General features: G+C 50.0%; 1 protein-coding gene across 2 annotated transcripts in view; it reads right to left on the reverse strand.

Annotated features, from left to right (window-relative positions):
• Nucleotides 1-7,586: 7,586 nt before the first annotated feature.
• ALOXE3 (arachidonate lipoxygenase 3) overlaps nucleotides 7,587-26,777 on the reverse strand; it is a 31,072-nt gene continuing 11,881 nt past the window's right edge. Inside the window, exons 6-15 of one of the 2 annotated variants that reach the window (XM_038768817.1) lie at nucleotides 26,391-26,494; nucleotides 25,607-25,779; nucleotides 24,132-24,275; nucleotides 22,696-22,899; nucleotides 20,336-20,422; nucleotides 19,888-20,057; nucleotides 18,402-18,523; nucleotides 16,359-16,459; nucleotides 13,640-13,810; nucleotides 7,587-7,791 (exon numbers count right to left, since the gene is read on the reverse strand). In XM_038768817.1, coding sequence (XP_038624745.1) covers nucleotides 7,612-7,791; nucleotides 13,640-13,810; nucleotides 16,359-16,459; nucleotides 18,402-18,523; nucleotides 19,888-20,057; nucleotides 20,336-20,422; nucleotides 22,696-22,899; nucleotides 24,132-24,275; nucleotides 25,607-25,779; nucleotides 26,391-26,494 — 1,456 coding nt within the window. In that variant the 3' untranslated portion in view covers nucleotides 7,587-7,611. The remainder of the gene's footprint in view (nucleotides 7,792-13,639; nucleotides 13,811-16,358; nucleotides 16,460-18,401; nucleotides 18,524-19,887; nucleotides 20,058-20,335; nucleotides 20,423-22,695; nucleotides 22,900-24,131; nucleotides 24,276-25,606; nucleotides 25,780-26,390; nucleotides 26,495-26,777) is intronic. The other variant, XM_038768818.1, reaches the window with a different exon arrangement.

Here is a 26,777-nt window from a genome sequence, read left to right on the forward strand (position 1 = left end):
TCCAGGCCCGGGGGATGACGTGGGCCGGGGGTCGATGGCGGGACAGGCGAGAACGAGGTACGGTGAGGAGATTAGCGGCAGAGGATCGGAGGGTGCGGGCTGGGCTGGAGAAGGAGAGAAGGGAGTTGAGGTAGGAGGGGGTGAGGGGATGGACAGCCTTGAAGCCCAGGGTGAGGAGTTTCTGTCTGATGTGTAGGTTGATTGGTAGCCACTGGGGATTTTTGAGGAGGGGAATAACATGCCCAGAGCGTTTCTGGACAAAGACAATCCGGGCAGCGGCGTGAAGTATGGATTGAAGTGGGGAGAGACAAGAGGATGGGAGGTCGGAGAGGAGGCTGATACAGTAGTCCAGGCGGCATAGGATGAGAGCTTGAACGAGCAAGGTAGCGGTTTGGATGGAGAGGAAAGGGCGGATCTTGGCAATGTTGCGGAGCTGAGACCGGCAGGTTTTGGTGACGGCTTGGATGTGAAGGGTGAACGAGAGAGCGGAGTCGAGGATGACACCGCCAAGGTTGCGGGCTTGTGAGATGGGAAGGATGGTAGTGCCGTCAACAGTGATGGGAAAGTCAGGGAGAGGGCAGGGTTTGGGAGGGAAGACAAGGAGTTCAGTCTTGGACATGTTGAGTTTTAGGTGGTGGGCAGACATCCAGATGGAAATGTCCTGAAGGCAGGAGGAGACGCAAGCCTGGAGGGAGGGGGAGAGAGCAGGGGCAGAGATGTAGATTTGGGTGTCATCAGCGTAGAGATGATAGTTGAAGCTGTGGGAGTGAATGAGGTCACCAAGGGAGTGAGTGTAGATCGAGAACAGAAGGGGACCAAGAACTGAACCTTGAGGAACCTCCACAGTAAAGCGATGGGAGGGGGAGGAGGCGCCTGCAAAAGAGACTGAGAATGAATAACCGGAGAGATAAGAGGAGAACCAGGAGAGGATGGAGCCAGTGAAGCCAAGGTTGGATAGCGTGTTGAGGAGAAGGGGGTGGTCCACAGTGTCGAAGGCAGCTGAGAGGTCAAGGAGAATTAGGATAGAGTATGAGCTGTTGGATTTGACAAGCAGGAGGTCATTGGTGACATTTGTGAGGGCAGTTTCCGTGGAATGTAGGGGACGGAAGCCAGACTGGAGGGGGTCAAGGAGAGAGTTGGTGTTGAGGAATTCACAATACCATTAAGAAAAATAATCAATCAGTGGCAGTTACTGAGCATTCACTCTGTGCAGAGCACGGTACTAAGCGCTTGGGAGCGATCCATCGGATAGAGTTGGTACTTCAAGATCCCTGCCCTCAGGGAGCTGACAGTTGAGTGGACAAGGGGCCTCAGAAAGTGGAGGGAGAGACTGGGGCAGAGAGGTCCTCAAGATGGGCTAGAAACCCCGAGGAGAAAGGCAAAGGAGGAGGAAGAAGAGTAGTTGAGCACTGGGGAAGTCAGTGAGGAAGGGCGAGGGCAGTGTCATATGGAGAGGAAAGGGTAAAGGATCACAGCCTCTTGCAGCCCCTGTCTCTTTTTTTATGTATTTATTATCATTTAATCAATGGTATTTATTGAGCTTTTAACTCGTGCAGAGCACTATATAAGTGCTTGAGAGAGTACAATACAGCGGAATTAGCAGACACATTCCCTGCCCATAACGAGCTATGTGCTTACTATGTGTCAGGCACTGTAATAAGCGCTGAGGTAGATCCAGGCTCCTCAGATTGGACGTAGACCCTATCCCACACGGGACTCCCAGTCTTGATCCCCATTTAACAGATGAGGGAACTGCGAAGTGAAGTGACTTGCCCAAGGCCACCCAGCAGACAATCGGCAGAGCCGGGATCAGAACCCAGGTTGTTCCTTCATTCATTCAATTGTATTTATTAAGCTCTTACTGTATGCAGAGCACTGTACTAAAGTGTTTGGAAGAGTCCAGTAGGACAATAAACAGACACATTCTCTGCCCTCAATGAGCATACAGTCTAAAGGGATGATCTGACTTTCAGGCCCGAACTATTTCCACTAGGCCACACTGCCTGTCTCCCAACCCCTCTGACGTTGTTTCCCACAGACCCACCCTCTCAGGTCTGTCCTCTCTGCCCCCTCCCCGTAACCCCCTCTCCGAAAAAACCCCTACAGTTCCAGACCTTTTCCTTCCCACCTTTCGCACACGCTAAGATGGTTGAACACGGACAGATCCCGGCTCCAGGAGGGGCCAGAGACTTGACCAGTCAGTCCAATGAGAGGAGGAAGATGAAAGAATTTATGTATGGAAGCACTTATGCATGACGTAGTGGATAGAGCACGGGCCTGTTCTAATCATCATCATCATCAATCGTATTTATTGAGCGCTTACTGTGTGCAGAGCACTGTACTAAGCGCTTGGGAAGTACAAGTTGTTCTAATCCCAGCTCTGCCACTTGTCTGCTGTATGACCTTGGGAAAGTCATTTCTCTGGGCCTCAGTTTCCTCATCTGTAAAATGGAGATTGAGATTGTGAGCTCCACGTGAGACAGGGATTCTGTTCCAACCCGATTTGCTTGAATCCACCCCAGCACTTGATATGGTGCCTGGCACACAGTAAGCGCTTAACAAATATAAGAATTATCATTATTATTATTATTACAGATCTATGAATTATTTATGCTAATGTCTATGTCCCCCTCATTGTGGTCAGGGAGTATGTCTACCAACTCTGGTTTTTGTTTCTTCCCTACAGTATCTGCTTAGTGCTTACTATGTGCCAGACACTGTACTAAGTGCTGGGGTAGATACAAGTTAGTCAGGTTGGACCCAGTCCCTGTCCCACATGGGGCTCATAGTCTTAATCCCCATTTTACAGATGAGGTAACTGAGGCACAGAGAAATGAAGCGACTTGCCCAAGGTCACACAGCAGACCTAGCAGACAAGTGGCGGAGTGGGGATTAGAACCCAGATCCCTCTGATATTCAGGCCCACTAGGCCACACTGCTTCTGTTGTATTGGACTCTCCCAAGCACTTAGTCCAGTGCTCTGCTCACAGTTAACATCAATCAAAGCCATTGATTGATTGATGATTGAAGAAGTCAAGACAGCAGAGTGACCTAGTATGAGGAGCCTGGGACTGGGAGTTAGAAGTACCTTAGTCCTCATCCCAGCCCCACCACTTACCTGCTGCGTGACCTTGGTCAAGTCACTTTTCTTCTCTACGCCTCAGTTCCCTTATCTGTAAAATGGGGGCTGAGACCGTGAGCCCTATGTGAGACAGGGACCGTATCCAACCTGATGAGGAAGCATAGGAAGCATTTGATGAATACCATCAAACCAAAAATCTCTGCAGCAGGACAGAAGAGGGAGAAACTGGAGTCGTAGATGGGGCTGGAGTGGGGAATGACGTCAGGGGGCCGGGGAAGGGGTCCTCTGGCATCTCCAGTTACTTTGCATTTTGGAGCCTCCTCTCCACCCCTGACCACCCTGTCCTTTAGTTCCCATCAGTCCCTTCCTGTGGAATAATAATAATAATAATGGTACTTGTTAAGCACTTACCATGTGCCAAGCACTGTTCTAAGTGCTAAGGTAGATACAAGTCAATCAGGTTGGACCCAGTCCCTGTCCCACATAGGGCTCCCCTTCTTATCCTCATTTTCCAGATGAGGTCACTGAGGCCCCTGAGAAGTGACTTGCCCAAGGTCACACAGCAGAGTCTGCAGCAGTGTCAGGCCCCTTGGGAGGAAATCCCGATGGCTGCAATCTCCCAGGGTGGATGGATGGACAGTTGAACAGATGTCAGGTGAGGCCAGAGGAGGGGCGCCCATCGGGCCAGGCCAACTGGTTCTGCCGGAAACCCGAAATCCCAGAACCAGGCCGGGTGAGGCAACTGCGGGGCCTCCCGCCCGGCCAATCTGGCGGACGTGCAGCCAACCTGCCCTCTTCAGAACCGGTTCTGACCTGAGCCGGTCCTGGTGGGGGATAGGGTGTGGGATCTTCCAGCACCCATCCCCTCCTGCACCCCAAAAGGCAAGCAAGAGAGAGAGAGAGAGAGAGAGAGAGGCCTCACCCTACCTGGCACCCAGAGGGGGACTCTGTCTCTCTCTCTGGTGGCCTGGGTGGCATGGTTTTTCCCTGACATTGCTGCCCTGTAATACTCTTCATTCCAAGCCCTCTATTTTGCCCCTCCAGCCTCCCGTGCCACGACTCATTTCTGCCCTCATTTCTCCCCCCCACCCCTTTTAGACTGTGAACCCACTGTTGAGTAGGGACTGTTTCTATATGTTGCCAACTTGTACTTCCCAAGTGCTTAGTACAGTGCTCTGCACACAGTAAGTGCTCAATAAATATGATTGATTGATTAAGATTGATTGCCCTCAGCAGGACTCAACTCCACAGCTTCCCACAGGTCTCAGAGGACCCCCTCCACCCACCCCTCCCCAACCCCATCCCCATTCCCTCAGCTTGGCGGCCTCCCCCAACCACCTTTGGGCCCCACCCCTCAGCAGGCTGGCAGGAACAAGAAAAGGAAAGGACCAAGGACAAATAGAGAGTGAGGAAGTCTTGGCAAGGCCGAATTAAGGGAGTTGAGGACCATTCATTCATTCAGTCATATTTATTGAGCGCTTACTGTGTGCAGTGCACTGTACTAAGCACCAGGAAGAGGGAGGGGAGAAACAGAGAAAAATGGAGGGGGAGCGGTGGTGGGGAGACACAGAGACGAGAGGGGCAGGGCGGAGAACTCAGGGTGACAAGGACATGAGGGAAAGAGCCTGAACAAAGAGGGAGAGACCCTGCTGAGGAGCTTTAAAGGAGGGTCAGGGTCTATTGTGGGGGAGGGGGATCAATCAGTCAATTAATGGTATTTATTGAGCACTGGAGACTGTACAATAGAACAGTAGACACATTCCCTGCCCACAGCGAGCTTACAGTCCAGGGGGATGTTAAAGTTGAGAGACATCTCCATCTGCATGTCTGCCCACCACCTAAAACTCAACATGTCCAAGACTGAACTCCTTCCCATCTTACCTCCTGCCCTTCCCCACAGCACCTGTATATATGTATATATGTTTGTACATATTTATTACTCTATTTATTTATTTATTTTACTTGTACATATCTAGTCTATTTATTTTATTTTGTTAGTATGTTTGGTTTTGTTCTCTGTCTCCCCATTTTAGACTGTGAGCCCACTGTTGGGTAGGGACTGTCTCTATATGTTGCCAACTTGTACTTCCCAAGTGCTTAGTACAGTGCTCTGCACACAGTAAGCGCTCAATAAATACGATTGATTGATTGATTGAGGGGAGAGAGATTGAAGACATTCTTTCTCCTGCTTCCCTCCCCTCCCTGGCCCAGGCAGAAATAACCCAACCTGGAGGAGGAGGCGGTGGGAGCTAGGGTGGAATCTGACTTTATTAGTGCGGCCCCCAGTTTGGGGGTGAACAGGGTTGGAGAGGGAGAGGACGGGGGCAAGTCCAGCATGGTCCAGTGTTGTCCACTTTGACCTTTCCAAGCCCAAGGACCCAGGGCCTTAGGGGGATCGGGCCCCCATCTCCAACAGCTGGGGAAGCCGGGGGAATCACAGAATAATAATAACAATAATTGTGGTATTCATTAAGTACTTACTATAGGCCAGGCACTGTACTGGGCGCTGGGGTAGATACAAGCTAATCGGATCGGACACAGTCCCTGTCCCACATTGGGTTCACAGTCTTCATCCCCATTTTATAGATGAGGTCACTGAGACACAGAGAAATGAAGTGACTTGCCCAAGGTCATGCTGCAAACAAGTGGAGGAGCTGAGATTAGAACCCAGGACCTTCTGATTCCCAGGCCTGTGCTCCATTTACTCAGCCATGCTACTGCACGGATGAGACTGTCCGGTGGATGGACCAGGATCTCTTTCGCGGGGGGTGTCGGGGGAGCCAGAGGAGAGAAACAGGGGACAGAGGTGGGAGAAGATAGGGGTGGGTGGGGGAGAGTGACAAGAGCTGTGGGGAATGGCTTCAATCAGTCAGTCAAGGGCATTTGTTGAGCACTTACTGAAAGGCAGAGCACTGGACTAAGCGCTTGGAAGAGTCCAATAGAACAATAAACAGACACATTCCCTGCCGACTTTAATCTACGTCCAGCTCTGTCCCCATAGATCGTGTCCTTGTAAACTGTGGTCAGACCTTCCCCCTTGACCATTTCTCCCCCAGCTGAACAACACTGGTTCTTTTGCCTTCACCTCAAGGCCCCCATTTCCATCCCTTTCATCATTTTTATCCCTCATCTCGATACCTTTGGGGAGGGTGCCTAAAAATGGGAAAATCCCATGAGTTCCTACACGAGGACTTTTGTGCCAAAGTGTGCCCTGATCTGGGGCTGGGGTAGGGTGGGACTGACTGCCTGACTGACTAATGCAGATTTGGACTAGGCGAAACAACTGAATAGAAATCTGGGTCTACTGAGAAATGAATTTTCAGCTGATATTCTGTGGTGTCCCTCCAGTCCCAACATCTCCATGTAAGGGGAAACCGAGGCGGGAGTGAGGGCACCCCCTCAGAGAGGGTTATTGGGGGTTGGCCTGTCTCTTCATATCCTTATTGTCTCTCATTTTCCCTAGCTATAATTTATTTGAATGTCCCTCTCCCCCTGTAGACTGTATGCTTCTTGTGGGCAGGGATGCTGTCAACAACTCTATTGTACTGTTCTCTCCCAAGTGCTTGATACAGTGCTCTGCACATTAATTGAATTTTAGACCGTGCGTTTCTTATAGACAGGGATGGTGTCAACCTGCTCTGTTGTATTTATACTCTCCCAAGTGCCTGGAACAGTGCTCTGCACACAGTAAGAGCTCAATAAACACCACCGACTGATTATTAGACTGTAAACTCCCGGTGGGCAGGGACCATATCCTTTACTTCTATTGCATGTCTTCTGAGTGCTTGGCACAGTGCTCTGCACGCAGTGGCTCAGTGGAAAGAGCACGGGCTTTGGAGTCAGAGGTCATGGGTTCAAATGCCGGCTCCGCCAACTGTCAGCTGTGTGACTTTGGGCAAGTCACTTAACTTCTCTGTTACATCATCTGTAAAATGGGGATTAAAACTGTGAGCCCCTCATGGGACAACCTTGTAACCTCCCCAGCGCTTAGAACAGTGCTTTGCACATAGTAAGTGCTTAACACATACCATCATTATTATTATAAATACAATTGACCGAGTAGGTGGAAGACTTCCTTACGGGGAGACTGGGTATTTCTTTCCGTAGAGAACTTCCATCTCTAATTCGGAGTTGGCGGGGAGGCCACATGGCCCAGAGGACAGAGCACGGTCCTAGGAGTCAGAAGGTCACGAGTTCCAATCCCAGTTCCGCCACTCATCTGCTGTGTGGCCGTGGGCAAACCATTTCACTTCTCTGTGCCTCAGTTCCCTCATCTGTAAAATGGGGGTGGGGACCGTGAGCCCCGTGAGGGACAGGGACTGCATCCAACCCGATTTGATTGTATCCACCGCAGCGCCTGGCACATAGTAAGCGCCTAACAAATACCACATTTATTTGGGGAGGGATGAGTTGACCCCTTCCTCGCCCCCTGGCAGAAATCCCCACCAGCCCCGGGACCCCTCTGGCATCCTCCACTTCCCGACCTGCCATGGACACGGGGCGAGGGAGGGGGCCGGGGTGGGCTGATGCTATATGGAAACGCTGTTCTCAATGAGGGGCGGATCGAGGTAGGCGTAGGGCAGAGCCAAAGTCTTGTTCCGGACACGGATCTCCTGGGAAATCTCCGCCAGCCGCTGCTGGAAAGCCGCGACGCTGCGTCCCGGACACTCTTCCGTGAAGTGCTGGTCCGGGTAGTGGCCCAGGTGTCTCTGCAGAAGAGAGCAGGGATCAGGGACTAGGGGCAAGGGCCGGTTGGGAGCCCCAGGGAATCCTCATATCTGACAGACAATCATTCTCCCCTGCTTCAGAGCCTTATAATAATAATAATAATAATGATGATATTTGATATCCACTTACTGTCAAGCACTTTTCTAAGCCTGGGGTAGATACAAGCTAATCAAGGTGGACACAGTCCCTGTCCCACATGGGGCTCACAGTCTTAATCCCCATTTTACATTTTTTAGACTGTGAGCCCACTGTTGGGTAGGGACTGTCTCTATATGTTGCCAATTTGTACTCCCCAAGCGCTTAGTACAGTGCTCTGCACATAGTAAGCGCTCAATAAATACGATTGATGATGATTTTACAGCTGAGGGAACTGAGGCTCAGAGACTTGCCCAAGGTCACAGAGCAGACGAGTGATTAGAAGTGGCCCAATGCTTCCTCCACATTGTTTCCGAGAACTATAGGACCTGAGGATGCTTTTGGCAAGACGAGATGTATAAGGAATCCGGAATTCTTGGGCGCGCCCTGGAAAGGCAGTGGAGGGGAGGGGAGGGGAAAGAAGCTGAGCCATTCGCAGTGAGCTGGAAGCCAAAACTCAGGGCCAGAGGAGCGAGGACTTCTTTCCTCTTCTCCTGCTTCCTTCTGTGTCACCCTTGGATTGCTTGGATTTGCTACTTTCATTCCCCCCATCTCTTGGCCCCCCAGCCCTTAAGTCCGTAACGATAATAATGGTAGTATCTGTTAAGCACTTAATATGTGCCAGGAACTGCAGTAAGTGCTGGGGTGGATATAAGCAAATTAGGTTGGACACAGTCCCTGTCAATCAATCAATCAATCAATCAATCGTATTTATTGAGCGCTTACTGTGTGTAGAGCACTGTACTAAGTGCTTGGGAAGTAAAAGTTGACAACATATAGAGACAGTCCCTACCCAACAGTGGGCTCACAGTCTAAAAGGGGGAGACAGAGAACAAAACCAAACATACTAACAAAATAAAATAAATAAATAGAATAGATATGTAAATAAATAGAATAGATAGGTAAATAAATAGAATAGATATGGGGCTCACAGTCTCAATCCCCATTTTACGGATGAAGTAACTGAGGCCCAGAGAAGTGAAGTGACTTACCCAAGGTCACCCAGCAGACAAGTGGTGGAACCGGGATAAGAATGCATGACCTTCTCACTCCAAGGCCTGTGCTCTAGCCACTACACCATGGTGGTGGATGGATCCATCATTCATTTATTTATATTAACGTCGTTCCCTCCCTCTAGACTCTAAACTCACTCTTTCAGTCATTCGGTATTTATTGAGTGCTTACTGTGTGCAGAGCACTGTACTTGTCAGCTGTGTGACTTTGGGCAAGTCACAACTTCTCTGTGCCTCAGTTACCTCATCTGTAAAATGGGGATTAAAACGGTGAGCCCCACGTGGGACAACCTGATCACCTTGTATCCCCCCCCAGCACTTAGAACAGTGCTTTGCACATAGTAAGCGCTTAACAAATGCCATTATTATTATTATTATTATTATTACTAGTAACTGAGGCCCAGAGAAGTGAAGTGACTTACCCAAGGTCACCCAGCAGACAAGTGGTGGAACCGGGATAAGAATGCATGACCTTCTCACTCCAAGGCCTGTGCTCTAGCCACTACACCATGGTGGTGGATAGATCCATCATTCATTTATTTATATTAACGTCGTTCCCTCCCTCTAGACTCTAAACTTACTCTTTCAGTCATTCGGTATTTATTGAGTGCTTACTGTGTGCAGAGCACTGTACTTGTCAGCTGTGTGACTTTGGGCAAGTCACTTAACTTCTCTGTGCCTCAGTTACCTCATCTCTAAAATGGGGATTAAAACTGTGAGCCCCACAGTGTGGGACAACCTGATCACCTGGTATCCCCCCCAGCACTTAGAACAGTGCTTTGCACATAGTAAGCGCTTAACAAATGCCATTATTATTATTATTATTATTATTATTATTACTAGGCACTTGGGAGAGTACAACAGAACAGGGAACGTTTCTTAGAACTCTGTTAGATTGGACTCTCAGCACAGTGCTCTGCACACAGTAATTGCTCGGTAAATACAATCGATCGATTGATCGAGGAGCAGAGCAGAGGGAGGGGTCTCCAAGGGATTTGGAGGGCCGAGATGTGGGGGTTGGAGTGGGGTGAGAGGGGCCGGGACAGGGAAGGAGGTCATCAGCTATTGTGGAGGGGGTGAGGCTTGGGGGGAAGGAAAGCTGCTGAGAGGAAAAGAGGGAGCTGAAAGCTTAAATTAATTCCCCGCAATATCTCCGATGGCCCAGCTGTTCCATAGCATAAACCTAGAAAAGTCACCCCCGTCCCCGCTAACCCAAATACAGAACCGGCCCGGAGAGGTGATTGGCAGCTTACATCGCTTACGTCAAGTTGAAGGCCACAGTCTTTTAGACTGTGAGCCCACTCTTTTAGACTGTAAGCCCACTGTTGGGTAGGGACCGTCTCTATATGTTGCCAATTTGTACTTCCCAAGCGCTTAGTACAGTGCTCTGCACATAGTAAGCGCTCAATAAATACGATTGATGATGATGATGACATGGCGGCCCGGCCCCAGGGATGATGGGACGGGCGCCTTTGGTTCTGAAAAGTCGGAATTTCTCTGTCCTTAGCTTGGGTTATAGACCAAATAGAAGAAATGCCCCAGCCCAGAGAATGTTAATTACTTGCAATAATAATAGTAATTGTCGTACTTGTTTAGCACTTACTACTTGTCAGTCAGTCAATCGTATTTACGTGTGCAGAGCAGTATACTAAGCACTTGGGAGAATACAGGCACTGTATTAAGCACTAGGGTGGGTGAGAAGCAGCATGGCTTAATGGTTAGAGCACAGGCCTGGATGTCAGAAGGATGTGGGTTCTAATCCTGGCTCTGCCACATGTCTGCTGTTTGACCTTGGGCTAATCACTTAACTTCTCTGGGCCTCAGTTCCCTCATCTGTAAAATGGGGATGAAGACCATGAGCCCCACATGGGACAAACTGATTACCTTGTATCAACCCCAGTGCTTAGAACAGTGCTTGGCTTATTATGTTGCTTCTCAAGTGCTTCTCACTGTCTAATATTGCCACGTGCCAGCGCTGGAGAGTACCACAATAATAATAGTAATTGCGGTATTTGTGAAGTGCTTACTATGTGCCAAGCACTGTACTAAGTGCTGAGGTAGAGGCAAGATCAGTAGGTCCCACATGGGGCTCGCAGTCTAAGTAGGAGGGAGAACAGGGATTGAATCCCCTTTTTGCCGATGAGGGAACTGAGGCACAGAGAAGTGAAGTGACTTGGGGAACACAGGAGACAGATTAGAACCCAGGTCCTCCGACTTCCAGGCCTGGGCTCTTTCCATTAGGCCACACTGCTTTCCAAGGTGGAAGTCTTCCGACGGGATTTTTTTTTTCATCTCTCAGGGCCCGAGCCAGTGTGTTACAGCAGTATTGCTTGTACCGGATAATTAATGAAGACACACCTCAACTCCACAAGGAATTTACTGCCTGTTTCTTAAAAACCAGAGAAAATGATAGGGTCCTGCTAGGCTCCATAGGGCGTGAACCTCTTTTTGTAACCCCATATAAAACTCAAGTCAAATAGTTATGTAATTATTTCTGCACGCAAACTAGACCATTTACTCTCTTGGGTTTCAAGCAGAGAACACACAAGGCCATTTTGCTTGCTAAGTTCATAGTATGTAATGTACGATTACATTCTTAAGGCTACGGAAAAGTTGGTCTGGTAAGAAAAATAGATAGTATCGGAAATACTTCCCAAGCGCTTAGTACAGTGCTCTGCACACAGTAAGCGCTCAATAAATACAATTGGATGAATGAATGACGGGCCCGTGAGGGGCGGGGGGTTGGGGGGGACGCTCTGCCCTGTGACCTCGGAAAAGTCACTTCACTTCTCCCTGCCTCAGTTCCCTCGTCTGGAAAGCCGGGATGAAAAGGGACCGTCTCTCTATGTTTCCAACTTGGACTTCCCAGGCGCTTAGTACAGCGCCCTGCACACAGTAAGCGCTCAGTAAATACGATTGAATGAATGACTCCCCACAGCACCTATGTCTCTATCTGTAATTTATTGTTTTATCTATTTGTAGTAATGTCTGTCTCCCCCACTAGACCGTGAGCTCGTTGTTGGGTAGGGACCGTCTCTATATGCTTCCAACTTGTACCTCCCAAGCGCTTAGTACAGTGCTCTGCACACAGTAAGCACTCAATAAATACGATTGAATGAATGAATGAATGAATGAATGAATGAATTTTGTTTTTTTCTCAAGGTCGTTATTGGCAGGGGAAGCTTCTGCTAATTGTGTTGTATTATCCTCTCCCAAGCTCTTAGTATAGTGCTCTGCACAAAGTAAACACCCAATAAATTCCATCGATTGATTGATTGATCCCCAGATTTCCAGAGAATTTTGGTTCTTTCCCCCTCGTAACTTCAAGAGTCATATTTCTCGTCAGGGTTGAGGACCGAGTTACAGATAGGGTTGGCACTGCCAACCCTGGCATAGCCAGTGAATTTTGGCTATGATCGCGGGTGTAGCTGAAGAAATCAGGGCAGGATCCTTACTAAGTACTTTGATATTCACCCTCGCCCCACATATTTACTTAGGTGGCAGCGTGGCTCAGTGGAAAGAGCCCGGGCTTTGGAGTCAGACGTCATGGGTTCAAATTCCAACTCTGCCACTTGTCAGCTGTGTGACTTCGGGCAAGTCACTAAACTTCTCTGGGCCTCAGTTACCTCATCTGTAAAATGGGGATTAAGACTGTGAGCCCCCCTTGGGACAACCTGATCATCTTGTAACCTCCCCAGCGCTTTGAACAATGCTTTGCACATAGTAAGCACTTAATAAATGCTATCATTATTATTATTATTATTAAAGCCAAGTCTCGGGTAAGGGACTGATTCTGACTCGATGATCTTGTATCAGCCCCAGTGCTTAGTACGCTGCTTGGCACATAGCGCTTAACAGATACCACAGTTATTATTATTATTGTTAGTATCATTAGGGACAAGCATAAGAGCCAGCGATTAGTTGAGGGAGGGGTCAACCATAGCTACACCCCCCCTAGCACCACACAGCTAGAGCCACGACCTCTACCAATCACAACCACCTCTGGTTCTAGAATGTAAACCCATTGTGGTCCGGGAATGCGTCTGTTTATTGTTATATTGTCCTCTCCCAAGCGCTTAGTAGAGTGTTTTGCACACAGAAAGTGCTCAATAAATACGACTGAATGAATGAATCCCGAGAATTCCTCCCAAAAAGGATCTGAACCTCACCCGCATCACCTCCCCAATCAGTTGCAACAGCCAAACCACAACAACCGCAACTCTACATGCACCGAACATATACTGCTGCTCCACACTACACACACACAAACACACACACACTACATAACCGCAACACAGCCTACATTGAAGCTACCCCACCCCATCCCCAGAAGCAGCGTGGCTTAGTGGATAGAGCCCGGACCTGGGTTCTAATCCCGGCTCCGCCACGTGTCTTCTGTGGGACCTCAGAAAAGTCACTTCACTTCTCTGGGCCTCAGTTCCCTCATCTGTAAAATGGGGATTAAGTCTGGGATTAAGGGACTGCATTCAACCTGACATTCAACCTGATGAGCGTGGATCTACCACAGTCCTTAGAGCAGTGCTTGGTAATTAGTAAGCACTTAGCAGGTGTCATTATTATTTTTATTCTCCCCAGTCTGGAGAGGTCCCCTCCCCAACCCCCATGTCCCAAAGCCACTCCTTTCCTCCTCCCAGTCGTCTGACAACGCCCGGACGCTCACCTGATCCTTCGGCTCTTGGCTGACCAGCCAGAAGAGCAGAAGCGTGTTACACGTGATGTTCACCTCAGGTAGCGTGTCCAAGTAGCTCTGAAGAGTCGTGGTGCCCTTGACACAAGGAGGGGGCTGCCTCATGGAGGAAGGGGCATTGGGCATCCAGGCCCCGAAGTCGTGCTGCAAAGACCACACACCCGCCCCAGAGCCAGTCAGTCCATCGTATTTATTGAGCGCTTACTGTGTGCAGAGCACCGGACTAAGCGCTTGGAGAGGACAATGCAACAATAGACAGACACATTCCCTGCCCACAGTGAACTTACGGTTTAGCCCCCCAGGATCCGTCAAGGGGCCCCAGAGGGAAAATGCTCCCCTCACTCCCTGCTACCTTCTCAGGCAGTTCATCAGCTTCAAAATCAATCAGTCAATCGTATTTATTGAGCGCTTCCTGTGTGCAGAGCACTGTACTAAGCGCTTGGGAAGTACAAGTTGGCAACATATAGAGACAGTCCCTACCCAACAGTGGGCTCACAGTCTAAAAGGGCGAGGCAGAGAACAAAACCAAACATACTAACAAAGTAAAATAAATAGAATAGATATGTACAGGTAAAAAAATAAATAAATAGAGTAATAAATATGTACAAACATATATACATATATACAGGTGCTGTGGGGAAGGGAAGGAGGTAAGATGGGGGGATGGAGGGGGGACGAGGGGGAGAGGAAGGAAGGGGCTCAGTCTGGGAAGGCCTCCTGGAGGAGGTGAGCTCTCAGTAGGGCCTTGAAGGGAGGAACACATCCAAGGCCCCTGGTCTCTTTCTGTCCCTCTCTGTGTTGCTGGGTTTCTCCCTCTGTCTCCCCTCAATCCCTCCTCACCTCTTTCTTTCTTTTTTTTATGATATTAAGCACTTCCTATGAGTCAGACTCTGTACCAAGCGCTGGGGTTGATACAAGATCATAGATTGAACATAGTCCCCGTCCCACCTGGGGCTCTCAGCCTTAATTCCCAGTTTACGCTCGAGGAAATAATTAATAATAATAATAATGATGATGGTGTGTGTTTAGCACTTGCTATGTTCAAAGCACTGTTCTGAGCGCTGGGGGGGATACAAGATGATCAGATTGTCCCACGTGGGGCTCACAGTCTTAATCCCCATTTTACATTTGAGGTAACTGAGGCACAGAGAAGTTAAGTGACTTGCCCAAAGTCACATAGCTGACAAGTGGCGGAGCCAGGATTAGAGCGCATGACCAGGCTCTTTCCACTGAGCCATTCTGCTCTCTAATTGTGGCCTTAAGCGCTTACTATGTGCCAGGCACAGTACTAAGCGTTGGGGCAGATAAAAGCCAGTCAGGTTGGGCAGTCTCTGTCCCACATGGAACTCACAGTCTTACTCCCCATTTTACAGATGAGGGAACTTGGGCCCAGAGAGGTGAAGTGACTTGCCCAGGGTCACACAGCAGACAAGTGGGGGTGCCGGCACTAGAATCCAGGTCCTTTGATTCCCAGGTTCAGACCCTTTCCTCTAGGCAACAATGCTCCCCCAAAACGGTGAGACAGACATCATCATCATCATCAATCGTATTTATTGAGCGCTTACTATGTGCAGAGCACTGTACTAAGCGCTTGGGAAGTACAAATTGGCAACAGACATTTTACCAGTCCCGGTTTCTCGGCCTGGGGAAGCAGGATAAAGGAGGAGGATGGAGCTCAGGGCCAGAACTCGGGCCCCTAGGGTTCGTTCCTGAAGGGAGGGAGGGCTCAGAGGACGCAATGGTTCAAGGCTACTAGGGTGATAGCCTTACACTAATCACCTTTGGATCAAATCGATCCTTAAGAAGCACGGTGGTCTAGTGGAAAGAGCACAGGCCTTTAGGAGAAGCAGTATGTCCTGTCAATCTATCAATGAATCATATTTATTGAGCATTTACTATGTGTAGAGCACTGTACTAAGCTCTTGGAAGAGTAGAATACAACAGATTTTGGAGACACGTCCCCTGCCCACAAGGAGCTTAAAGGCTAGGGGGTTCCACTCAATGCTTCCCCTTTTTTTTTTTTTAAAAAAAAGGTATTTGTTAAGCCTTAGGGAAGCATCGTGGACTAGTGGAAAAATTCCGGGCCTGGGAGTCGTAGGACCTGGGTTTAAATTCCTGCTCTGCCATTTGTCTGCTGGGTGACCTTGGGCAAGTCACTTAACTTCTCTGTGCCTCAGTTCCCTCATCTGTAAAATGGGGATTGTGAGCCCTGTGGGGGATATGGACTGTGTTCAACCCAATTACCTTGTACCCAGTGCTTAGTACAGTGCCTGGCACATAGTAAGTGCTTACCAAATACAGTTATTATTATTATTATTATGTGCTTACTATGTGCCAGGCACCGTCCTAAGCATTCTCCTTGACTCCCTCTCCAGACTCACTTCTAACACCGTCCCAACTCCAACCTCACCCCTGTCTACACCTCCAGCCCTAACCAAAGTCTAGTTTCACCACAACCTCTCAAACCAAATTCCAAACTCATTCCCGGTGGCATCTTCATCCCAACCCCAACCCTAAACTTACCTGACCCCAACCCCCAAAACCCAGGCTGGCCCCTAAGCCCAGCTCAAATCCAATCCAATCTGAGCCCCTCTATGGTCTCGGCTTTTTTTTATCTGAAATTCAACCCCAAAGCCCCAGAGTTCACCTCAAGCGGCTCTCTTCGATCAACCTTCCTCCGTCACCCTCTTACCTGGCCACTGTTGACGGCTGCATGCTGAACTGAACAGTTGAAGATAATCATAGTGAGGAATTTAATGAGCTCTTTGGGGGTGTTGAGGCAGGAGGGGAAACCTGGATGAAGAAAAGAGGTGGAAGAAGGAAGCTTTTTTATGGTATTTGCTAAGTGCTTACTATGTGTCAGGCACTGTACTAAGCACTGGAGTAGATACAAATTAATCAGATTGGACAGTCCCTGTGCCACATAGGGCTCACGGTCTTAAGCAGCGTGGCTCAGTGGAAAGAGCACAGGCTTTGGAGTCAGAGGTCATGGGTTCAAATCCTGGCTCCGCCAATTGTCAGCTGTGTGACTTTGGGCAAGTCACTTAACTTCTCTGCGTGGCTCAGTGGAAAGAGCCAGGGCTTTGGAGTCAGAGGTCATGGGTTCAAATCCCTGCCCCGCCACTTGTCAGCTGTGTGACTTTGGGCAAGTCACTTAACTTCTCTGTGCCTCAGTTACCTTATCTGTAAAATGGGGATTAAGTCTGTGAGCCCCATGTGGGACAACTTGATTACTTTGTATCTACCCCAGCGCTTACAACAGTGCTTTGCACATAGTAAGCGCTTAATAAATGCCATCATTATTATTCTCTGTGCCTCAGTTACCTCATCTGTAAAATGGGGATTAAGACTGTGAGCCCCCCGTGGGACAACTTGATCACCTTGTAACCTCGTAAGCGCTTGGAACAGTGCTTTGCACATAGTAAGCACTTAATAAAAGCCATCATTACTATAACCCCATTTTACAGATGAGGTAAATGAGGCACAGAGAAGTGAAGTGACTTGCCCAAGGTTACATAGCAGACAAATGGTGGAGCCACCCAGGAAATTGGGGTGAGGAGAGAGGAGTGAAGGATGGGATTCACGGTGAGGGCGGTTGGCATTGAAGAGTGGAATTGGGATTGGCAATAGGGTTGGGGGTGGGGGGTTTTTTAAATAGTATTAAGTACTTACTGTGTGCCAGGCACTATATTAAGTGCTGCAGTAGATCTGAGATAATCAGGTTGGACACAGTTCATGTCCCATATGGGGTTCACAGCCTTAATCCCCATTTTACAGATGAGGTAAATGAGGCACAAAGAAGTGAAGTGATTTCCCCAAGGTCACACAGCAGACAAGTGGCAGAGCGAGAATTAGAACCCAGGCCCTCTGATTCCCAGGCCCGGGCTCCTTCCACTAGGCTACGCTAATGGCATCGGGCTAAAGATTAGGATTTAGTGTTAGGATTTAGGATTTAGATTAGAGCTAGGGGTGAGAGATAGAGGTCCTCTTAGGGTTGGGGCAGGGGTGGGGAATCAATCAACTAATCAATCAGTAGAATTTATTGAACACATTATGGCTGCAGATGGGATTAGATTTTGGGTAGATGGTAGTGGGAAATTGCACATGGGGATAAAATTAGATTTGGAGTTATAATAAGGGTTAGGGATTAGGTAAAATCCCTGTATTAGGTAAAAATGGGATTAGGGTTGGGGTTAGGGTCAGAGATGGGAGTTCTATACAGAGTTTAGGTCAGGGGATAGGGTTAGGACAATCCGTGGTACCTATTGAATGCTTACTGTGTGCAGAGCACTGTACTATGCACTCGGGAGAGGATGATAAAGTTGGTAGACGCGACCCCTGCCCTTGAGGACTTTATAATCTAGTGGGATAGGGTAGAGTTAAAGTAGGGATGTTTGATTTCAGCATCTGTGTAAGTTCCTTGAGGGGAGGGATCATGCCTATTAATTTTGTTGGACTCACCCAAGCATTTAGTACAAGGCTCTGCACACAGTAGGCTCTCAGTAAATACGGTTGATCGGTCGGTGGGTTAGGAATGAAGTGGCGGTTTGGGAGTAGGGTTTGGGGTTGGAATTTCATTTGGTTTTCTTTTGCCCGATTGCCTTCTGCCCTATCCCAATATCCCAGTTTTAGACATCCTCACCCCACCCCACCCAACAGACCCAAGTTCAGATGCCCTCAGAGGGCAGCGGGAGGGTCGGAGAGGAGTCTCGGGGAGGGGAAGGGGTTTCAATACCTGAGCTCTCCCGGCCCAGGAAGGCCTGAGTGAAGATTTCCCACACCCAGGCCTGCAGCTCAGAGTCCCGCTGAACCGAGGTGTCACTGGGATAGTAGTAGGAGACAATGTTGGAGACGAAGCTGGAGGGGGCAAAAGTTGGGGACTCAGAGGGATGTGGCCATGGGATCCCCACCCCTCTGCCCCACGGTCCTACCCCATCCCCTCCCAGCCCGCCAAACCCCGGCCTCCTCGCTCTCTTAGCAAAGCCCAACCAGGATTTGTCTGTTGCCAACTCCTCAGAGGGATGGAAACATCTCTGGCCCCAGGGGCCTCTGGGAGTTTCCTTTAGACTGTGAGCTCACTGTGGGCAGGGAATGTGTCCTGCCCATCCCCACAGCTTCCAGCTCCCCCAAACCCCAATATATCAGACATCAGACAGACAACTCGACTTTTAGACCCTCTGCCTGTGCGCTGCCTGATTTCTTCTCTACCTGACACCATAGTTTGCTTGGTCAACACCTGATTGTTTATCTGGCACATTGCCTGATTTCTTTTAGATTCACAGCTGCCTCATTTCTTTTCAGCCTGACTGCCGCCTCAGTTCTACTTAGCCACCGACGTGGACCGTCTTTATCCCTTCTCAGCTTACTGCCTGATCTCTTCTTGGCTCGAATCAGCGTACTGATTTCTTCTTGACTCTCTGCCTGATGTCTTTGGGGCTCTCTACCTGATTTCTTTTTGGTCTAGTACATGATCTCATTTCGGCCCGCGCTTATTTCTTTTCAACCTACTGGCCTTTTCTTTTCAGCTGATGCCCGATTTCTGTTAAGCCCTCAAATGTTGCCCTGGAATGTCGAGAAGCAGTGTGGCCTAGTGGAAAGAGTCCAGGCCTGGGTCTCAGAGGACCTGAGTTCCCATCCCAGTTCTGCCACTTGCCTGCTGTGTGGCCTTGGGCAAGTCACTTCACTTCTCTGGGCCTCAGTTTCCTCATCTGTAAAAATGGGAATTCAACGCCTGTTCTCCTTTCTACTTAGACTGTGAGCCCCAAGAGGAACAGGGATTGCACCTAACTTGACTGTCTCTTTTTTTTATGGTATTTGTTAAGTGCTTACTATATGACAGTCACTGTTCTAAGCCCTGGGTTAGCTACAAGGAAATCAAGTTGGACACAGTCCCTGTCCCAAACAGGGCTCACACTCTTCATCCCCATTTTACAGATGACGTAACTGAGGCCCAGAGAAGTGAAGCGCCTTGCCCAAGGTCAACACAGCAGACAAGGGGCGGAGCCAGGACTAAAATTCAGGTCCTTTTGACTCCCAGGATCGGGTCTATCCATGCGGCCACGCCACTTCCCTTGTCTTGCATCTATCCCAAAGCTCGGCACATGGTAAGTGCTTAACGAATACCACAGTGATTATGTTTGCTTTTAAAAGAGGATCCGGAGAGGCTCGGAGAGTGTGTGGGAGTCTAAGTTTCCTGGCTCCCGCCGCTCCCCTTCGGCTACCATTCTATGGCTTCCCAGATCTTCATGCCATCGTCCCGGTAATAGTAGTTGGGGAGGGAGAGAACACCGCGTTCCTGGAGACTGTCTGGGAGGCAGAGGGTGGAGTAGCGCAGTCTCTGGAGGCCTGTCCTCATCAGATACAGAAGGCCCGCTCTTCCAATGGACGTCGTCTGGAAACCATGAATCACCCACGCTGTTGAATCACTTCTCCCCCTTCCACCCATTTCTCCCAGGCCGAGAGACCTCCAAAAGAGGAGGCTCCCGGGACTCCCAGAATTCCTCCTCCCTTCCCACTGTCTCGTGCTACTCCTTATGACTTCTGACCCCCTGCCTCCCCTCTCCGCAAAGGGAGAAGAGCCCTGAGAAAAACTTGGGCTTCTTCGACCTCCTCCTCCCTCCTCCGTCTATCGAACCCGGATGGAGAGGGAGAAGGGGTGGGCGTCCATACCTTATCCACTAGCCCCTCCGGGTTGAGGAGGGTAGCCCGGGCGATGGTGTTGACCTGAAGGGTGTAGCGGGTGTGCGGAATCAGGAGCTGAGGGGAGACAGAGGAAAATGAATCGAGTGTATTTATTGAGCGCTTACTGATTTCTTTTGGTCCCTGCCTGTTGTCTTCTTGGCACTCCGTCCAACAACCAATCAACGGTATTGGTGGAGCACTTACTGTACTAAACGCTTGGGAGAGAACACTTTAACAGAGTTGGTAGACACGTTTCCTGCCCATAATGAGCTTACAGTCTAGAGGTCTGGTGTATTCGTTTATTTTATTTGGTTCATCACAAGATTTTGTTTCAATCCTGTTCTGTTCCTCTTCAGTTCGCTGGCTAATTGATGATGGTGATGACTGTGTTATTTATTGTGTTATTTGTTAAGTGCTTACTATGTGCCAGGCACTCTTCTAGGTTCTGGGCAGATATAGAATAATCGGGTTGGACACAGTCCCCGTCCCACAGAGGGCTCACAGTCTTAATCCTCTTTTTACATATAAGGGAACTATTAAGTGCTTACTATGTGCCAAGCATTGTCCTAAGCTCTGGGGTAGATACAAGGTAATCAGGTAGGACACAGTCCCTGTCCCACATAGGGATCGTGGTCATGATCCCCATTGTACAGATGTGGTAACTGAGGCCCAGAGAAGTGAAGTGACTTGCCCAAGGTCACACAGCAGACAAGTGGTGGAGCCGGGATGAGAACCCATGACCTTCTGACTCCCAGGATGCTAATTTTTCCAGCTTCTGCCTGATTTCTGTTAGGCCCCCCGGGAAGCTCGGGACACCCCTGAGACCCACAGCAAACCTAAACCCCAACCTCGGGGCCATCTCTATCTCCCACCTCAACTGCATACCTACCCTCCAATCCCGCCCTATCTCTAACCCCATCCCCAATCAATCAATCAATCAATCGTATTTATTGAGCGCTTACTGTGTGCAGAGCACCGTACTAAGCGCTTGGGAAGTACAAGTTGGAAACATATAGAGACGGGGAGACAGTGAACAAAACCAAACTAACAAAATAAAATAAATAGAATAGATATGTACAAGTAAAATAAATAAATAAATAAATAGAGTAATAACTATGTACAAACATATATACATATATACAGGTGCTGTGGGGAAGGGAAGGAGGTAAGATGGGGGGATGACGAGGGGGAGAGGAAGGAAGGGGCTCAGTCTGGGAAGGCCTCCTGGAGGAGGTGAGCTCTCAGTAGGGCCTTGAAGGGAGGAAGAGAGCTAGCTTGGCAGATGGGCAGAGGGAGGGCATTCCAGGCCCGGGGGATGACGTGGGCCGGGGGTCGATGGCGGGACAGGCGAGAACGAGGTACGGTGAGGAGATTTGCGGCAGAGGAGCGGAGGGTGCGGGCTGGGCTGGAGAAGGTCCAAGACAACAACCAACTCAACCCTAACCCAATCCCAACAGGACATTAACCCAGAGTGGATCTCCCATGGGAGCAATTCAGATGTTTGTCTTGGAGATTATGGAACCCATTAGAGCCCCAAAGGTTCTGTCCAGAGCTGATCCCGTCCAAAAATACACGCCCTGAGAGGAGGAGAAGCTCCCAACAGACATGTCTCATTTCCCAGAAACACCTGGGGCACTTGACTGCCTCTTCCTCTTTCACATTCGTAATGCCATGATACTGGGAAAATACAGTCTTGAAACTCAAATATTGCCCACCATCATGCTTCCTGCTGACTCTCCAAACCCCAATTCTAATCTAATCCTACCCCAACATCCTCTCCTTCCATCACCCCCAACCCTACTCAATCAATCAATCAATCAATCCATCGTACTCCTAACTCAACTCAACCCAACCCCACATCTAACACAGTAATAATAATAATGATTATTTTAGACTATGAGCCCCCTGTTGGGTAGGGACTATCTCTATATGTTGCCAACTTGTACTTCCCAAGCGCTTAGTACAGTGCTCTGCACACAGTAAGCGCTCAATAAATACGATTGATTGATTGATGGTGTTTGGTAAGTGCTTACTATGTACCAAGCCCTGTTTTAAGCGCTGGGGAAGATACAGGTTTATCACACTGGGCGCAGTCCCTGTCCCAAGTGGGGCTCACGGGCTTAATCCCCATTTTACAGATGAGGGAACTGAGGCCCGGAAAAGCGAAGTGACTTGCCCAAGCAGATGAGTGGCGGAGCGAGGATTAGAACGCAGGTCCTTTGGGCTCCCAGGCCTGTGCTCTTCCCACTAGGCCACACTGCTTCTCAACACCAATCCAAATGATCCCTTGACCCAATCTCCTACCCTGAACCCAATCCCCGACCCTCCATCCGCCCCCCAGACCGAACCTTGTAGAGCGGGTGGCAGAGGGGAAGATGGCGCAGGGTGGCGAGGGAGAAGGCCTCGGCCAGCAGGTGGGTGCACAAGAAGTGGGTGTTGTTTTCGTGGATGAGAAACTCCGAGTTGCGCACCCACGTCTTGGCCGTGAGCCAGTCCCACTCGGAGTCGCTGGGCAGGAAGATGGGGCTGTCCGGCCCGGGGGTCTGGCTGAGCTGGGGACAGGGGCGAGGGAGAGGAGGGTCAGCTGGAGGACAGCGAGGGAAACAGAGGCAGAGAAACAGGGTTCTCTTTTTTATCAATCAATCAATCAATCAATCAATCAATCGTATTTATTGAGTGCTTACTGCGTGCAGAGCACTGTACTAAGCGCTTGGGAAGTCCAAGTTGGCAACATATAGACACAGTCCCTACCCAACAGTGGGCTCACAGTCTAAAAGGGGGAGACAGAGAACAAAACCAAACATACTAACAAAATAAAATAAATAGATATGTACAAGTAAAACAAGTAAATAAATAGAATAATACTTGTCAAAGTATCTTCCAGAGAGCTGACCAATCATTCATTCATTCAACCGATGGTATTTACTGAGTGCTTACTATCTGCAGAGCATTGTACTAAGCACTTTTATGGTATTTGTGAAGCGCTTACTGTGTGCCAGGCACTGTTCTAAGTGCCGGGGTAGATTCGTTTATTTTATTTGGTCCATCACGAGATTTTGTTTCGATCCTGTTCTGTTCCTCTTCCGTTCGCTGGCTAATTGATGATGGTGATGATTGTGGTATTTATTGTGTTATTTGTTAAGCGCTTACTAGGTGCCAGGCACTGTTCTAGATGCTGGGCAGATATAGAATAATCGGTTTGGACACAGTCCCTGTCCCACAGAGGGTTCACAGTCTGAATCCTCTTTTTACAGATTAAGTGCTTACTACTTTGGGCAAATCACTTAACTTCTCTTCTCTGAGGAACAGTTACCTCATCTGTAAAATGGGGATTTAAGACTGTGAGCCCCCCGTGGGGCAACCTGATCACCTTGTAACCTCCCCAGCGCTTAGAACAGTGCTTTGCACATAGTAAGCGCTAAATAAATGCCATTATTATTATTATTATTATGTGCCAAGAATTGTCCTAAACTCTGGGGTAGATACAAGGTAATCAGGTAGGACACAATCCATGTCCCCAGTGGGGCTCCCAGTCAATCCCCACTTTACAGATGAGGCAACTGAGGCTCAGAGAAGGGAATTGATTTGCCCAAGGTCACCCAGCTGACAGGTGACGGAGCTGGGATTAGAACCCAGATCCTTGTGACTCCAGGCCCGGGCTCTAGCCACAAGGCCATGCTTCTCTCGGTTCGGCCCCTGACAGGGGGAACCTCCGGGACTTCTGGCCGTGTCCGCCCTCGCCCCCGACGCTGGCCCATCCCCGTCCGTTCCCACCCGTGGTTACCTGGATAGCGAGGGGCAACAAGTTGCCCGAGGGGCTGAGCCACAGCAAGCACAGAGGGGCGGCCACGTGTTGGCAGACGCCATTGAGCCAGTTGACCGGGGCCTCCTCCAGGATCTGGTAATCCGCCAGGAACACCCGGCCCCCCTGATGGGAGACATTGGCCCTGATTTCACCTTCCCTCACCCCACCATTTCCTCCCCCCCCACCCCAGCTCCCTGTCTCCCTCCTCAGCCTCAGTTTCCCCTCCCTCTGTCTCTCTCTGGATGCCGGCACCCCATCCGTCTCCCCCTTCAGGGCCTCAAAGATAAGGATCTGGATTTAATGACCCAAGACCTACTCATCAGGGAGCTATCTGATGGTTGTTACTTATTAAAAATGATGCAGAATGACACAGGCGTTTATCCCATACCTTGGTGAGGAAGGTATGGGGAAATCAGAGAAGCCAGGGTTCCCCGGGGAGGTAGGTGGGAGCTGACTATAGGTCCCTTGTCACCCCCACAGAGCGATGGCGGTGGGAGCGTGGGTGGTCCCCTCTTCCTCCACGGAGATTTCTGAAGAAGGGAGTCCCCCGTTCTTTCTCACCGCCCCATTCATTCATTCATTCATTCATTCAATCATACTTGTTGAGCACTTACTGTGGAGAGGACAATATTCCCAAGCGCTTAATACAGTGCTCTGCACATAGTAAGCGCTCAATAAATACAATTGAATGAATGAATGAATGACAATAGAACAATAAATATTCCTCAACTTGCAACCCAACCCCAGGCTAAATTGTAATGCTTAATCCCACCCCGACATCAATGTGTCATCCTGACCTGAAAAACTAATCCCTTACCCCGACTCTTAATTCCAAAATGCCAACAAAGCCAATTCCAAACGACCCAAACCTAACCAGCCCTGATGCAAACCCCAACCCCAACTCCATGGCCATCTCCAGCCCCATCCTCAATCTCTAGCCCTAAACTGAGAGAGCTGCACGCTAGTATATGTATTGCCTGGGCCTCAGACCACTCACCTCCACCCACCCTGCAGCCCATCCACCCACAGTCAGTCAGTCAGTCAATCAGTCAAACAGTTGTATTTATTGAGTGCCGACTATGTGCAGAGCACTGTATTAAGTGCTTGGGAGAGGACAACACAACAATAAATGGACACATTCCCTGCCCACATCGAGCCTCCCGCCTGCACCCACCCCACAGACCATCTTCCCCAACTTGCCCCACTCCGTAGACCACCCACCCACCCACACCCTCCTGACCTCCACCCACGGATGACCTGCCCACAGCCATGATACAAGTGTTATTGCTCAGCTTGACCCCAAGATTGGCACATGACCCTTGCGGGTTATACTTGGCGAGCTGTCAGTGGGAGGTACCCAGGGGCTGCCACACCTGCCCTGGCTCCCTCTGCCCCTCCAGCCCCCCTCCCAATTCCCCAGGTCCCCTCCGCCCCCCCCCCCCGCCCTCTCTCACCTCCATCTCTTCATGCAGGCGGCGCCCGGGCCCCAGCACCGGGGCCACCATGTCCGAGGTGACGGGGAAATTCTCGGGGAGCCGGCAGCACCTCCGCAGCATCACAGGGTTCACCCCATTGAGGTACTGGTACCCAAAGAACCAGTCCTCCCGCCAGTGCTCCGCCACAAACTCTGGGGACGGGGACAAGGGGCCGGGGGAACCAGAAGCCCGGCTGGGGTCATGCCAACCATCCCCCTGCCTCTGTGCCGGGCAGGCCCTCCCCCAGACTGACAGGAGGTGAGCTTCCATCCCCCGCTCCAGCAAGAGCTCTGGGGAGAGGAGAGGGCTGGGCGCCTGGGTCCTGTGCCTCAGTCTCCCCATTTTCCTTCCCCACTCCTCTCCCCACATCCTCTCTGGCTCCAGCTCAGGTGGCCAGAGGCAGAAGGTCAACCTGGGCTGGCTGGGCTGGTGGAGATGGAAGGGAAGATGTCAGACGGACCCCGTCCGCTGAAAACCGGGGGGCAGAGGGGGTGGACGGGGGCAGTGGGTGGGCCTGAACCTGGGAGCTGGTTGGTTTGGGATGGTGAAGGTGAGAAAACACACACGCATACACGTGGACATACACACACATGCACATGCGGACACACTCATAAACAGAAACACAGAGACACGTATGCACACAGACGCACGGACCACACGCATAGACAAAAACATGGGTACAGACAGACAAACACAGAATCACACAGACAAACTTGTGCACAGACACACATTCACGCCCTTTCCAGCCCCGATCCTCCCATACCTGACGTGCTAGTCTTGTGGCACAGGAAGATTTTCCGCACATCGTCCAGCTTCTTCCACGACCCCTTTCGGTCCAGTAGCCCCCTTAGCTTCATGCCCAGGGACCTGTGGGGGGGAATAGTGGGGAGGTCGGTACAGGGATGGAGGAGGAGGGAGGAGAGGGGGTTGAGTCTTGGGGAGGAAGACGGGAGAGAGGAGCAAGCCCGCCGGGAGGATGGGAGTGGAGGTGGTCGAGGCTGAGGGGAGGAAGAAGGGAGACAGGATTGGGAGGATGGGAAGGTGAGTTCTCGGGGAGCCCCAAGAACACCCCGTTTGCTTCCATAACTAATTGTACATCTGGGTCCAGCCCTTCCCCAGGCCCCACCTTTAGAGTGTAAGATCTTTCTGG

The sequence above is a fragment of the Tachyglossus aculeatus genome, chromosome Y4 (genome assembly GCF_015852505.1).
Source record: "Tachyglossus aculeatus isolate mTacAcu1 chromosome Y4, mTacAcu1.pri, whole genome shotgun sequence".
NCBI lineage: Eukaryota > Metazoa > Chordata > Mammalia > Monotremata > Tachyglossidae > Tachyglossus > Tachyglossus aculeatus.